Below are 15,897 nucleotides of genomic sequence, written 5' to 3'. Positions count from 1 at the left end.
AAAATGTTGTGAGAAAAAAGTAAAAGTTGCATGTGGTATGATAGCATTTAAAGTTCAAAACATACAATGGATACAAAATGTATAAGTAAAGCACAAAAATCTATATATTATAGCTTTAGAATAGTGGTTAATTCTGAGATGTGAGAAAGTAGGATAGAATGAGAATGCATTAAAATTTTATCTGCTTGTTTAATTCCTTTTTTAAAAAAGTCAGTTGGACGGAATGGGAAAAGATATTTGCAAATGACATATCAGATGAAGGGCTAGTATCCAAAATCTATAAAGAGCTCACCAAACTCCACACCCGAAAAACAAATAACCCAGTGAAGAAATGGGCAGAAAACATGAATAGACACTTCTCTAAAGAAGACATCCGGATGGCCAACAGGCACATGAAAAGATGCTCAACGTCGCTCCTTATCAGGGAAATACAAATCAAAACCACACTCAGATATCACCTCATGCCAGTCAGAGTGGCCAAAATGAACAAATCAGGAGACTATAGATGCTGGAGAGGATGTGGAGAAACAGGAACCCTCTTGCATTGTTGGTGGGAATGCAGACTGGTACAGCCACTCTGGAAAACAGTGTGGAGGTTCCACAAAAAATTAAAAATAGACCTACCTTATGACCCAGCAGTAGCACTGCTAGGAATTTACCCAAGGGATTCAGGAGCACTGATGCACAGGGGCACTTGTACCCCAATGTTTATAGCAGCACTCTCAACAATAGCCAAATTATGGAAAGAGCCTAAATGTCCATCAACTGATGAACGGATAAAGAAATTGTGGTTTATATACACAACGGAGTACTATGTGGCAATGAGAAAGAATGAAATATGGCCCTTTGTAGCAACGTGGATGGAACTGGAGAGTGTGATGCTAAGTGAAATAAGCCAACAGAGAAAGACAAATACCATATGTTTTCACTCTTATGTGGATCCTGAGAAACTTAACAGAAACCCATGGGGGAGGGGAAGGAAGGAAAAAAAAGAGGTTAGAGTGGGAGAGAGCCAAAGCATAAGAGACTCTTAAAAACTGAGAACAGGGGCGCCTGAGTGGCTCAGTCAGTTAAGTGGCCGACTTCGGCTCAGGTCATGATCTCGCGGTCCGTGAGTTCGAGCCCCACGTCGGGCTCTGTGCTGACAGCTCAGAGCCTGGAGCCTGTTTCAGATTCTGTGTCTCCCTCTCTCTGACCCTCACCCGTTCATGCTCTGTCTCTCTCTGTCTCAAAAAATAAATAAATGTTAAAACAAAACAAAACAAAAAAACAAAAAAAAAAAGAAAAAAAAAACTGAGAACAAACTGAGGGTTGATGGGGGGTGGGAGGGAGGGGAGGGTGGGTGATGGGTATTGAGGAGGGCACCTTTTGGGATGAGCACTGGGTGTTGTATGGTAACCAATTTAACAATAAATTTCATATGTTGAAAAAAAAAAAGTCAGTTGGAGACATACTAACATCTGTCATTTAATTGCTAAATATGTATTAAATCCCAAAGTAAAACACATAAAAATTATAAATTATTTTCTATACTTTCATGTATGAAAGAGTGCACAATTTAGAAAAATAAAATATAAAGAATTAGGTAAAAGAGGAAAAGGTAAATTCTGAGATGTGGGAAGGCAGGACAGGAAATCAAGAGTCAGATGCTTAACCAACTGAGCCACGCATGTGCCCCTCTTTCCAATTTCTAATTTTAAAGTAAATTCTGGAAATACTAGAGGTATAAATAAACTTGATACAGAGAGGTTAGTATTAATTTACAAAGACATGTGAATACTCGTGTTTTTGTTGCTTCAATCGTATCTTAAGCTATTTTATCATTTAACAAAATCTTGGCTAGGAAATCAGTGGTATCCAACTGTTCTTGTATGTTGGAATTGTATGTTGTATTTGTACCTATATGTTGGAATTGATGTGTTCACATAATTATGACTAATATTTATTTTATATCTTGTATGAATAGCCTTTTCACATTTTTTCTCCATATTTCTTTTTTTTTTAAAGTTTTATTTATTTACGTAATCTCTACACCCAACATTGGGCTCAAACTTAAGATCCCAAGATCAAAAGTCACACTCCCTTCTAACTGAGCCAGACAGGTGCCCCTCTCCATATTTATTTCTATGAGCTCTTTAAATATTTAGGATCATTATCCCTCTGTTCTGTTCACTATAAATTATTAGGCCCAATGTGAGGCTTGACTTTTAATTTTGTAGGTTTGCAAGATTCAAATCTTATACTGTTAGGTAAATAATCAACATTTTGTTTGTGATTCTCTTCATTTGCTCCTGACCTTAGAAGATCTGACATTGATTAAACTTAAAAAAATTTTTTTCAACGTTTATTTATTTTTGAGAGACAGAGACAAAGCATGAGGAGGGCAGGGGCACAGAGAGAGGGAGACACAGAATCCGAAGCAGGCTCCAGGCTCTGAGCTGTCAGCACAGAGCCCAACGTAGGGCTGGAACCCACAAACCATGAGATCATGACCCAGGCTGAAGTCAGACACTTAACTGAGCCACCCAGGCTCCCGATTAAACTTTTAAAATCCATTATGTTTTCTTTTTTCTGTTGCCATAAACCTGTTCTGCTGTCTACCTCTAATAATGGTGACAAGCTAAAAACCCTGGAGCACACTTGAACACTTCCCTTTAGGGAAGGTAGAGGAATCAGTGTTACCAGGCTAAGAAGAGGGGCAGGCCATTCTCCGGCCTTGTCATTCTCATGACCACCAGTGCATCCTCCCTGAGAGTACCCTCAGAACCATAGGTTAGAGTGTGACTTTTGCTGCCTGTCTAGGCTTTACTGAAAGTGCAAACCTTTCTTTCTGGAGTCTCTGTAACATACACAGTTTTACATCTGATGAAGTTTCAGTAAGACAATGCATTTGACAGTATACCATAGAACTATAAAATGTTCTATAAATATTACCATGAACACCAGTTAATAATAATAGCAGGAGGGAAGGAATAAAATTTTTTTAAATTTTACTATGGAAGGAATACAACATGAGACAAAAATAAATTCACTAGAAATCTCACCGAAGATCCAGACCAGCTTCTTTCCAAAGTAAATCCATCAAGCGCAACATCTGGAGTGTCAACATATCTTGTCGTAAATCTAAGGGGGGAATACTCTGCTTTATTATAAATGCTTTCCACGTTATGTCTAATAACATTAATTCAAGACTACTAATTCAGACAGAACTAAAATCAATGACCAATAGTGTTAATATTTTCCCAAAACTTTAATGTTGAGTATACTTATTTTGTTAAATATTAGGTTTGCTGGCTAGCATGTGCCTGTAACACTATTTCAGAAATTAAGGTAAATTTTTTTTTGAGAGAGAGAGAGAGAGGGAGAGAGCATGCACGCTCGCACAAACAGGGCAGAGGGAGAGAGAGAATCCCAAGCAGGCTACACCCTCAGTGTGAAGCGTGATGCAGGGCTGGATCCCACAACCCTGGGACCATGACCTGAGCTGAAACCAAGAGTCAGACGTTCAACTTACTGAGCCACCCAGGTGCCCCAAGGTAAAAAATATTTTTAATAGGGGTGTCTGGCTGGCACGGGCAGTTGAACATGTGATTCTGGATCTCAGGGTCATGAGTTTGAGCCCCACAAACTCACATTGGGTGTAGAGATTACTTTAAACAAAATAATTTTCAATTGTTTACCATGTGTAAGCTACAATACTGATTGTATGGATGCCGTAATACTGTATAACACAGTAATGGCTATCTACAACATCTATACAATTCACACTGCTGATTTTTTTCTTTCCTGGTTGCGTTTAGGGATGCACAGGAAGTTCTTAAAAATCACATAAGGAATTGTATGATAGGTTACAGAATTGTAACAGTTGATTTTATTTGTTATCATATCCAAGGATAATTTTGAGGTAACAGAGGGCTTTGAAAGTATTGCCTTACATAGTAACATTCATATCATCAAGTAGGATTAGATGTCTAGCAAAACACTACAAGTTCTTTTTAAAATAGTTGTAAGCACACATATTATGGTAAGCATATTTACTAATGTACCTTTTATTCTTTTTAATAAACCCAACATACAAATACTATAATCCTTATGACCATGAAGAACCTGAAGTGCAATGAATTTTACGTGACTTATCTGTAATCATAACAACTAATGAGTGGTGGCTGTCTGGTTGGTGTAATCACCTCAGAGGCATTTCCTGTCAAAAAATATGAGTCATTAAGACATTTTAATTAAAATATAAAACGATGGCAGCAATATCAAAATTGCTGTCACTGAAACAGAATGTATGAATATACTACTGAAAATACTGTACTTCACAAGCTTCTTACCAAAGAATTAAGACAGACTTTGTATTTTGTAGGTAAAAAAGATTTATTAGAACAGTGTATGTAAGTAAGCTGTAAAGATATTTTCTAAGAGGAAAAAAAAGGGATTCACAGGACACGCCAAATTCAACCTTATGACCATTGATAGCTACCTCTGGGCTTGCATCTGTTATACGTTTACACATCATTTTTCAGATAAAGCAAACTGACAACAAATGAAAAATACTAAGGAATTTGGTACTGTAAAAATCTCAGTACATACCATCACCATTTTTAAAAATCACTCCAACTGAATCCTCACCAAAAACTTTGTTGTTGTACACGAGCCACAAAGGCTTCATTTTGGAATCCATGTATTTACATTTTTCAACACTGAAATCAAACAAGGGGGAAATTAGTCCACTTTAATTTAAAGAAATGGCAAGACTGTAAATTTTGCCATGATGTATTAGACTTGGGGAAAACCCTCACCTGTTCCAATCAGGTCTGCAGAAGTCAAAACTAGAACATTTCCTCTTGGTAAAAAAGCAACTGGGGTGACAGTTTTGGTTGGCCTGTAGTGATGCCAGATGGGCTAGACTGAAAACCCAGATTTGCCCTTCTCACTACCTACGTTTAAAATTCTTCCTTTTCTTTCTTCTTTCCTTTCTTTCTTTCTTTAAAATTCTTCCTTTCTTTCTTTACTATTCTTCCTTAACTCTATGTTATTACAGATAGTCAATAACAACCAGATCATAGCATTAGATTAAAATTAGGAATATTATAACTTCATTACTTCTTAAAGGGGGATCAACTTTGAATCCTAACACAAGAGGATACACATCATTACTTTTCTATTATTACTTTTCAAGGGAATGAAAAAGTGAGAAATAATTTTCCAAATCAATTTAAGATCTAATTTTGAAATAGGAAAATAACTTAATAATCTATGATGGTTGCCAACATTTTGCATACATAGGATGTTCAACCCTTAGAAACCAGTAACATAGAAAACAAATGTAATCACATACAACTGAAAGGAAAATACCTTGTAATAACTTTCATGGATCCCACAGGTAAGTTTAGCTAGTAGGCATACGTCCCAGTACACACAAAAATAACCTCTGAGAAATTTAAGAGGTTCCTTCTTTAAATATACAGTACTTACTGGGGCTAACAGCTAGCCTTATTGCTCCTGCAAGGCAGTCACTCAGAAATTCTTTCTGCATTGCTATTTTTATGGAAAAGTCATTGAGCACAGCAAAGATGGTCACTTACTAGAGTTCTGAGAGGATGACACACGGATTCAGAGGTGACTGCAGGTCAGAGAGGGCTTCCCGGTAAGCATTCTGTTTTAAACAAGTATGCATGGCCTCCTTCCCTTTGGCTCTGTTTAGCTTCATTGCATTCAGTTTGATTAAACTATTTAAAGTTTTTAACTTATTGAGTGCTTCAACCTGAAAAATAAGTTTCCCCACCAACAAAATTTATTTATGGTTAAAAATAATATAAAATATTATAGTATCATGTGATATTAATTAATAACTAATCCTTTCCTCTCCCCAACACAAGCCCTCAACAACCAGCCAAAGTAAAATCAGCGCTTAGCTTATGACAAACATATTAAATATAACAAGACTAAAAAACTTATTTTTATCACTTGTGGCTTAAAGTACCATTTTTCAAATGTTCTTCAATCCTTTTCTTAAATAAAGTCTTAAAAATCAGAGAAAAGTAAAAGGACATAAATTGTGGGTAAGAAGATGACACTTAAAGTACTCAGAACTCTGCAGCTCACTGAGTAGTAGAATTTGAAACACAATCTGAACCACTCCGTTTGTTCAATTCCATAGTAGAAGAGGAAAATCCTTGTACAAGTAATCCTGGGGATCCTGTCATTCAACCTTAACATCTAGTTTTTGTCATCACTCTTGTGTGATATCTTCTCAATATATTCTCTTGCCATGAATAGTATAGTTAAAGGAATTATAGTGTAATAAAACAAATATGAATATAGATAACAGTATTTGTTGTCTAAGTCTATAGTATTTGTATGAAGTAACTTCGGCTATCAAAACTTATGCAAATAAAAAAACTTTATGCAATTAGTACAAGATCAATCAACAGTGCCCAACTGAATCAAAACCATTGTGTTTAAAAGTCAACTTCACTGTTTAATAACTGAGGTCTTTCCGTGTCATGTTATGCAAAAATCCATTAGAAACAGCCTTGGCCAACCATAAGTCATAAGAAAGGGTATTTTATTTTGTTATTATGTCATTAAAACTGAAACAGCTTGTTAATATAAACACATTTATATTAACATGTAAATTATATATAACAAGCATATAAAACATCTATACAACAAATATGAACACCTTGGCTTGAACTTCCATGAACAGGAGATTTATTTTACATAATGTTTTCGTTTTTGAACTTTGCTTCTATGAAAAGAAACCACTAAGACTCTGTAGGAATGTGAATTCAGTCATGCAGTTTTTATAGACAGGCTGAGGGCTTGCTCACAGGAAACTGGAAGGTTCTATGTAGCTTGATGAAAATCGAGATGGCTGAAGCTTGCCAAGTTAGCCACAGACACTCCATTTCTCAACAGTTTCAGGAGCTGGACAAACACTGGTGAAAAGGGAACCAGTTGAAAAACAGACTGTGCAAACAGGAACTTTTTGAAGTATTTCAAATTTGAATTTCTTCTATGTTTGTACAGTTGCGAATTTCAGGCCCCATCACTAACTGTATTGATATCCACTTCCTGGAATAGTGTCCTGAATACCCACATGGCCATAAGTCAAAAACTTTAAGTGTTTCAACACCCTATCTTTTCATAGGTTTACAGTAATAACAAGAACTGCTATGTAAAGTGTACCGCCTCCCTCTTGCTACTCATCAGTCAAGAGTAAAAATGTAATCATACATATGTCATATGTACACTGTTATAAAAGTCAAGCTGAGGTTGGGGCACCTGGGTGGCTCAGTCAGTTAAGCATCACACTCTTCATTTTGGTGCAGGTCATGATCTCACAGTTTGTGAGATTGAGCCCTGCACGGGGCTCTTTGCTGATAGCACAGAGTCAGCTTGGGATTCTCCCTCTCCCTCTGTCCTTCCCCTGATCACTCTCTCTCACTCAAAATAAATAAATAAACATTAAAAAAAAAAAAAAAAAGTCAAGCTAAGGTTCCCAGAAAACCAAGAAAATGTACAATGTGGTTTGATCATGAGTGAGGTCAATTCATGATGTAGGACCTCATCAAGCAGGGCTTTACAAGCTTTGGTAAAAGTTCAGGGGAGATCCTTTCTACATGCTAGGTGAGATGCTGCTGGATTCATTAATCAATCAATGAAGTCAATTAGATCTTAAAATTCACTGCTGAAAATTTTGTGGCAGCTTCAGGATCTGATGCAAACTTCCAGGGGCATTCAGGAATGAGAAACACAGGTGTGGTACCATGAACCCTTTTGAACTTACTGTCTTTCTCACCATTTCCCTCTTGGTTCTGAGCTCTGCTCTCTTTGTATCAAGCTCCTGATCTAACTGGTTTTCCTTTATAGAGCAGGTCAGATTGAGTTGGCAGACGTATCTGCCCAGAGCTAAGCCCCTAGCCTTTCAGAACACAATTTCCCAGGTGGAAAACCCCAAGTCTTAGTTCTGTCCCTGAATTCCACATTGGAAACTGCTGACAGTTTAGTCTGCAATTCTCCATTTGTTTGAAATCTTTCCCCAGATTCCTTGTTGGGAACTGCTGGAGGCAGCTGTGGTTCTCCATTTTATTTGGAATGAGTCCATCCTCCATATTCCTTGGCATTTGCTGGTTTATCCCTTCCAAAGTCCAAGGTTCCATGGGAATTAGTGGTGCATACAGGCCCTTTCTTGGCCAAGACACAGTAACATCTCTCAGTTACTGTGGTATAATAAAATGCACATATTTTTTGGTCTTGTTTTGTAGAAATAAAGGCTACTCTTAACAGAGATCTCAGAGGTCAAAAAGCTGCAAAAAATGGGCCATGCAGTCAAAGGCTGTTAGAGCATCTGCCACTTTAAGAAGACTCCTGTAACAGGGTAAGTTGTTCATGAAATGGGTTAGACTGACACTAGGTCAAGAAAATTTCTGTGCAACAAGGGACACTGTAAACATGCCATAATTCCCAACCCTACCACGTCTCTCTTAGGTATTACTTTAAGAAACCCAAAGGTCTAGCTAAAACAAACAGGATCCCTTAAATCTAAAGAGTTGAACACACTACCTTCCAGCCCAACTGCTTATTTTATGTCTAAGAATTACATGTAGGGGAGCCTGGGTGGCTCAGTTGGTTAAGCATCCGACTCTTGGTTTTGGCTCAGGTCATGATCTCACAGTTCGTGAGTTCGAGCACCACATCAGGCTCCATGCTGACAGCCTGCTTAAGATTCACTGTCTCCCTTTCTCTCTGCTCCTCCCCTGCTCACTGTCTCTCTCTCTCTCTCAAAAACTAAATTAAAAAAAATTATTAAAAAAAAAAAAAAGATTTACATGTAGAGGCCACTTTTAGACAACAGGCTTGAGCAATGGAATGTAAAGCAAGGCAAAAAAAAGACCCACAGGAGCCACTTGGCTGAATACAGACAGACCCATCAGGTGACCCACCTCAAAACATCCATAAGCCCAAACAGACCAACAGGCTACTGACAAAGAGGCACAGTTACCAAAAAAGAGAAAATTCCATAGGTCCCCATACCTCCTCACCTTCCCCCTCTAAAAACAGCCCTAATCTACTGCCACATTGCAGAGAGTCTCTCCTTTGCTGTCCTGCCAGCCTCTCTTGCAGTGTACTCAATAAACTTCTATCTCCTTTGTTCTGTCTGCCTGGGGTGAATCCTTTCACCACCCTGAACTATTCACCCAATCATCGCTCCACATTTGAGGCCCTCATCCAATCAGGAAAAACACCACATTACAGTCCAGGAAATTTCAGATAGCTAGTAAAATGGCAAAATCTTACTAATGAAAACCTAGAAAGGTAACGTTCATTATGTGGAAATTTCCAATTAGATAAGATATTTAGGAAATGCACTTGAAAGCAAGCATTCCCAAATTAAACAAACAGAATGGGATATCCACTTATTAGTATGCAGAAATCTCCAGAAGGTTTCAAAATTCCAAAATAGTTTCACTGAAAGATTCATTGCAAAAGCTAATGAAAAATTAAAGAGAAAAGGTATTTAAAACAAAAGACTGTAACAGACTGAGGCATAAAAGTGATGTAATTCCTACTGCTCTCCTCTATCCTTTGAGTATCCATAACCCTCCATCTGAACTGCTTTTCCACTCTAAAGACACTATTAAACAGTTAACTTATAAAATAAGACCACTTGAGGCTACAGGCCATTCTCTGCAGGTTATCTTTCACATCTTGCTCAAAGGCTGAACTGAGGGCCACAGTCAAAGAATTTCTTAACCAGGGAGGACCCTGAAATCTTTTGTAAAGAGATTACCTCTGGAGCCCAGTCAAGAGAGGGAAATAAAATTTCACGCTGTCCCTTCCTTTCCAGTTCCTGACCAATTGGTTATTGATCCTTTCTCTCCCAGAGAAGGCTATTTCCTTCTTGCTGGTCTTGTTTCTTATCCTAGGAACTTGGCTTGGCTTTCTGGTCACCTGAGATACGCAAGTTGTTCTTTTGGCTATCTTTGGGAGTTACTCTAGATCTTGGGAAGACAACCTCTTTTGCATCCACTTTGAAGATGCCTCTTAGGTCTATGGGACTGTTTAACACAGCCAGAGACAGTTAACTGTCAAGGCTGAAATCTTACAAGATATTTTAAAGGACTGAATAACTTTATGATCAGAAATTTGGCCAAACTGGAAGATAATATTCAGAGCCTGACAGGAATTTTTTTAGGCCTTCTCCCCTAAGCTAAATTGGAAGCTGATATTCAGAGCCTGACAGGAATTTTTTAGGCTTTCTCTCCTACACTTACCCACAGGGAAAGAAAAACACTCTAACATAGGTGGATAGGTGTGTCGGCCCTTCGATAAAATTTAGGCAGCAACCCAATTCTTTGAGGAATTAAAAACAGCTGCCCTTGTTTTACAAACCTAGTCTTTACAGGACCAGAGATGTAGCTCCAAAAACAACTCAAACTCCACCAATACTTTTTACCAAACCCCAAATCTCCCCTATTTATCTCAGTAGGCTTGGAAGTATTATAAATTCTGGTCTTAAGAGAACAAAAGTTATAGGAAGAGCTTACTTTTTTTCCCCCTGTGCCTTTAAGATATAAATGTTCTACCAGAGTATTCTCCATAATTCTTATCTAGACCATCTCTTTGACATACAAACTTCAGAGAGGTAACTCTTTAATTTTTTTTTTTTTTAATGCTTACTTATTTATGAGCGAGAGAGACCGAGTGCCAGCGGGGGAGGGGCAGAAAGAAAGGAAGACCCAGAATCCAAAGCAGGCTCCAGGCTCTGAGCTGTCAGCACAGAGCCCAACGTGGGGCTGGAACCTGTGAGCCACAAGATCCATGACCTGAGCCGAAGTTGGGTGCTTAACCGAGCCACCCAGACGCCCCAATTCTTATCAGAAGGGAAAAAAGGTCATCTGGAACTTGACTTGTTAAGGACAAGACTCTTCTCCACAAGTATTAGAAAAAGTTGTATTCACCTAAGCAGGTAACCCGATCTTATTCTGTTAGAAAAATAATTTAGAGCCAACTATTTTTGTATTATTGTATCTAATCCATGGTAGTAATTTAAAGCTATAAGCTATAAGGTCTCTGTTTGCTTCCATCTATGTTGGTGTGTGTGTCCAGACATACGTTTTACATGTGTGGTACTTTCTACCTCCAAATGGTACTGCCAAAATTAATCTGTAAAAGAGCTCTCTTTAAACGGCTTTTAAAAAAACCAAGCATTTGCATAAACTTAGTCTTCATAAAATTCTCAGAAATATAATAGAAACTATCCCGAATGTTTTTCAAGTTCACATGCTCTGGAATAACTTTTGGTAAATTAAAGCAAGTTTAATAAGTTCATTGGTTGACTGGAAACAGGCATATCTTTAGAATTATCAAGATTGAATATAATGTAGATAAACAACTTTTATTCTACCTGAATTTATCAGCTAAATTCATTTCTGTTCTAGTCTGTCAGCAAAAAATAACTTAGAATGATGGGTGATTTTGTCTAATGACTCATGAAGTTTTCATGGGTAAAATAAACATAATTGTTGAGAACAAATGATTTAAACAGATATAAGTGGAATAAGAGGTAATAAAGTTTTTAGCAAGAATTATATTTTATTCTATGTATACTTAAAAATAGCTTCCAAATCTCTGGTAACTTGAAACTTTAGAACTCTCCTATGTTAAAATAAATATAATAGAAATCTGTTGAATATTTAGATCATTTCCAAATAAGAAAATACCAAACCATTAATTATTAAACACAGGTTTATCTACTTTTGGCTTACTACAGAGAAACCAAAAGATATTTGGATGTGTTAGTGCACTGGAAAACTGAAGAAGGTCTATGCTTCTAGAAATTATGAAAAGTATTCATGAATTTGCAAATCTAAAAAATGCTGGTATAACAGTTTATAATTCCTTAACTTCTTAGTTTTCACTAGGAACTAAGGTTTCTAAGGGTTAAGAATTCTTTTTTCGGGGGGTGTGCTTGGGTGGCTTAGTCAGTTAAGCAACCAACTTCAGCTCAGGTCACAATCTCTGCTGTCAGCAAGGAGCCCCACTTGCAATCCTCTGTCTCCCTCTCTCTGCCCGCCCCCCCCCAACCTTGTGTGTGTGCTCTCTCTCAAAAATAAACATTAAAATAAAAAAGAATTTTTTTTTTTTAATGTTTTGAGAGAGAAGGCATGCACAAGCAGGGGAGGGGTAGAAAGAGAGAGGGAGAGAGAGAATCCCAAGCAGGCTCCACACTGTCAGCACAGAGTCCTATGTGGGGCTTGAATTCACGAACTGTTAGATCATGACCTGAGCCAAAATCAAGAGTCGGATTCTTAACTGACTAAGCTACCCAGGCACCCCTAAAGGTTAAGAATTCTAATTAATATATGCAATTAAAACTACAGAAATAAGGAAAACATCTCCATATGCAAAGAAATCAAAATGTGTGTTTTTGGTAAAAAGTTTGAGAAATGAAGATACATTTTTGAGGAAAAAAATTGTAGAAAGTTTGTGAAAGAAGAAATCTTTGGAAAGGAATTTTATGTGTGATCAGGACTAAGAATGGAATAAGTTTTAATATAAAAAGCAAACTGGTACAAAATTAGAATTTGATTTTCTTTTTGTTAAAATGACAAAGGTTTTGTTCTGGTTTTTACTTTAAGTCTACTTTTGATAGCAGATTATGGAAGTTTTTTTTATCTTTAAGTGATCTGCCTAGAAAACAAAGATACTGTGTTTTATCAAAATAATTTCTTGTGGTTGCTGTCTTTATCAGGTCTTTGATTACTTAGGAAAACTGAGTCTTCTCTAATATTAAAAGAGCTAAGTTCTGCTAAGAAAATCTAACTAAGCCCCTTCCCTAACTATTCACAACCAAAATAAGACATCTCATTGGTTGGCTTCCCTGAAGTTACATAGTTGAGTTAGAAAGTACCTGTCTGGAGGCTTTCATGATTCAGGACTCACTCCTCTGATTATGGATAAATGTAAATGAGCCTGTAATCAGGTACTTTTCCGCAATTCTTAACATTATTGCAGAATCTGCTGCTAAAACAAGAGGCCCAACAACCATCTTTAGGCTCTTTGGCCAAAACTGTTCTTGATAATAGGATGGCCTTCGATTATCTTTTAGCTGAGCAAGAAGGTATCTCTGCTGTGGCCAACACCACCTGCTGTATCTGGATTAACATTTCTCAGGAAGCTGAAACTCAATTACATAAGATGACAAGAGCAAGCCACTTGGCTTAAAAAGGTGACTCCTTCAACAGGGTCTTTCTTTGCTCGGTTTGTATCTTGGGGACCATGAGTCTAACGTGCACTCCAAACACTGGGAATTATCCTGCTTATACTTACCATAACAATCTCTCTGGCACACTATATTCTCTCATAAGTTTTAAATGCGTGTTTGCAGCCACTAACCATCAAACAAATGAACTCCTTAAGACTGGAATGTCAAAGAACAAGGAGAATGACTGACTTCCACAACCTATGAATATGTAGGAATTAAGCAAAAAACATCATAACCTATGGATAATGTATACCATACAAAAGAACAATAAAAACTGTGAGAACTTCAGAATAGTATCTGATAGTGGTGCTAATGCTTTAAATCTTGATCACATCTCTGTTGAGCTTAGAGCATGATCAAAGGGGAAATGTAAAAGAAAAGAACAGGCCCAAAATGCTAGGCCACATCATCAAACTGGGGCTCAGTACCTAACCTAACTGCACTTTCAACCTCCCTCAGAAGTGCAGTCTTAACAGTCAGTCAGGAATTTCCTGGTCAGCACCATGAGGTAATCTGTCACATGGGCCCTCTCAACCCCCCAAAAGAAAATGAGGAAATCCACCTAATACGGGAAAGTGACTTTCATCTTTTCATCTGCTTATTGTCCCACATTTCTGCCTGTAAAACCCTTTTTTGCATGGCTCCCCCAAGTCCCCTCTACTAGATTAGCTAGATGGGACACTGCCCAATTCATGAATCAATTAATAAAGCCAATTAAATGGTAAAAAAAACCCAAATGGGTTTTATTCTCCATGCAATGAGAATTACTTTAGGGATTTAAAAAATGGAAATGACATAACCCATCTACATTTTTAAAATGTCACTTTAGCTGCTGTGCAGAGAAGGGTCTGCATGTGCAAGAACGGAAACAAAGGGAGCAATTTAAGAGGTTGATGAAGACATGCAGGTGAGAGAAGATTATGAATTGGACTAGGACAATAGCCATAAACACAAAAGACATTGATAGGCATGAGATATATTTAAGAGGACTATAAAATTAAAGGGACTAGGGGCACCTGGGTGGCTCAGTTGGTTGTGTCCGACTTCGGCTCAGGTCATGATCTCACAGTTCGTGGGATCAAGCCCTGCATTGGGCTCTCTACTGTCAGCATGGAGCCCGTTTTAGATCCATCCTCTGGTTATTTCTTCTATACTGGAATGCATAATTGGAATGGATATACTCAACAGCTGGCAGAATCCCCATATTGGCTCCCTGGCTATTTTGATGGGAAGCGGAAGTTATTATAAGCTCCTCTACCTCAGAAAACAGTAAACCAAAAGCAGTAACCCATTCCTGCAGTGACTGCACAGTTGAGTGCCATCATCAAGGACTTGAGAGATACAGGGGTGTACATTCACAGCCCCACTCGTCTTGCCTATTTGGCCTGTACAGATGACAGATGGGGCTTGGAAAATTACAGTGGATCATCCTAACATTAACTAGTGGTGTACCAAATACGGTTTCGTTGCTTGAACAAAGTAACACATCTCCTGGTACATGGTATACACCTACTAACAATTGCTTTTTCCTCCATATCTGTCAATAAGGAACCACAAGAAGTTTGCTTAAGCTGTCAAGGCCAACAATACACTTTCAATGCCCCATCTCAGAAGTATAGCAACTCTCCCGCCCTTTATCATAATTTACTTTGCAGAGATCTTGACTGCCTCTCCCTTTAACAAGACACCACTCTGGCACCTTTACATTGATAACATTAGGCTGATCGAACTTAGTGAGTAAGAAATAGCAACTACTTTAGATCTGAAGAAATTTGTATGTCTGAAGGTGGGAAATAAATCCAATAAAAATTTGGGACCTTTTATCTCAATGAAACTTCTAGGGTTCAACTTGCATGGGGCATATCAAGATATCCCTTCTAAGGTAAAGAATAATTTGTTGCTCTGGCCCCTCCTATGACCAAAAATGAGGCACAATGGCTAGTGGGCCTCTTTGGATTGTAAAGGCAACATACTGCTCATGTGGGTCATGTACTACAGCCTATTTACTGAGTGACCTAAAAGGGTGCTAGTTTTGAGTGAGATCCCAAACAAAAGAAAGCTCTGCAATGGGTCCTGATTGCTGTGCAAGCTGGTGTGCTACTTGGTCCATATGATCCAGCAGGTCTAATGGTGCTTGAACTGTCAGTGGCAGACAGAGATGCTATCTGGAGCCCTTGGCAGGCCCCTATAGATAAATCATAGCACAGGTCCTCAGAATTTTGGAAATGACACTTGCCAGCTCCTGTAGAGAAGTACTCTCCTTTAGAGAAACCACTCTTAGCTTACTATTGGGATTTAGTAAGATTGACTGCTTAACCACTGGCTACCAAGCAAGCATGTGACCTGAACTGCCCATTATGAACTGGGTGTTGTCTGATCCACCAAGCCATAAAGATGGGTAAGCAAAATAGTACTCCATCATCAAATGAAGTGTATATATAAGACTGGGCCTGAGCAGGCCCTGAAGGCACAGTAAGTTACATAAAGAGTGACTCAAATGTCCACAGTTTCCTCTTCTTGCTACACTACCTTCTCTTTCCTAACCTGCACCTATGTCATCACAGGGAGTTCCCTTCAACCAGTTAACACAGGAAGAGAAGACTCAAGCATGGTTTATAAAT

The 15,897-nt window shown here is 38.1% G+C and overlaps 1 protein-coding gene across 8 annotated transcripts in view; it reads right to left on the bottom strand.

Moving 5' to 3' along the window:
• The window catches only part of PIK3CB (phosphatidylinositol-4,5-bisphosphate 3-kinase catalytic subunit beta), a 175,761-nt gene that overhangs the window by 16,795 nt on the left and 143,069 nt on the right, over positions 1 to 15,897 (bottom strand). For all 8 annotated transcript variants that reach the window (XM_042998513.1, XM_042998518.1, XM_042998519.1 and 5 more), the window contains 3 exons: positions 5,589 to 5,767; positions 4,594 to 4,703; positions 3,045 to 3,123 (listed from right to left, as the gene is read on the bottom strand). In XM_042998513.1, the coding sequence (XP_042854447.1) occupies positions 3,045 to 3,123; positions 4,594 to 4,703; positions 5,589 to 5,767 (368 nt within the window). The remainder of the gene's footprint in view (positions 1 to 3,044; positions 3,124 to 4,593; positions 4,704 to 5,588; positions 5,768 to 15,897) is intronic.

Source organism: Panthera tigris, chromosome C2, assembly GCF_018350195.1.
Source record: "Panthera tigris isolate Pti1 chromosome C2, P.tigris_Pti1_mat1.1, whole genome shotgun sequence".
NCBI lineage: Eukaryota > Metazoa > Chordata > Mammalia > Carnivora > Felidae > Panthera > Panthera tigris.
This window is presented reverse-complemented; position numbering and strand designations above follow the sequence as displayed.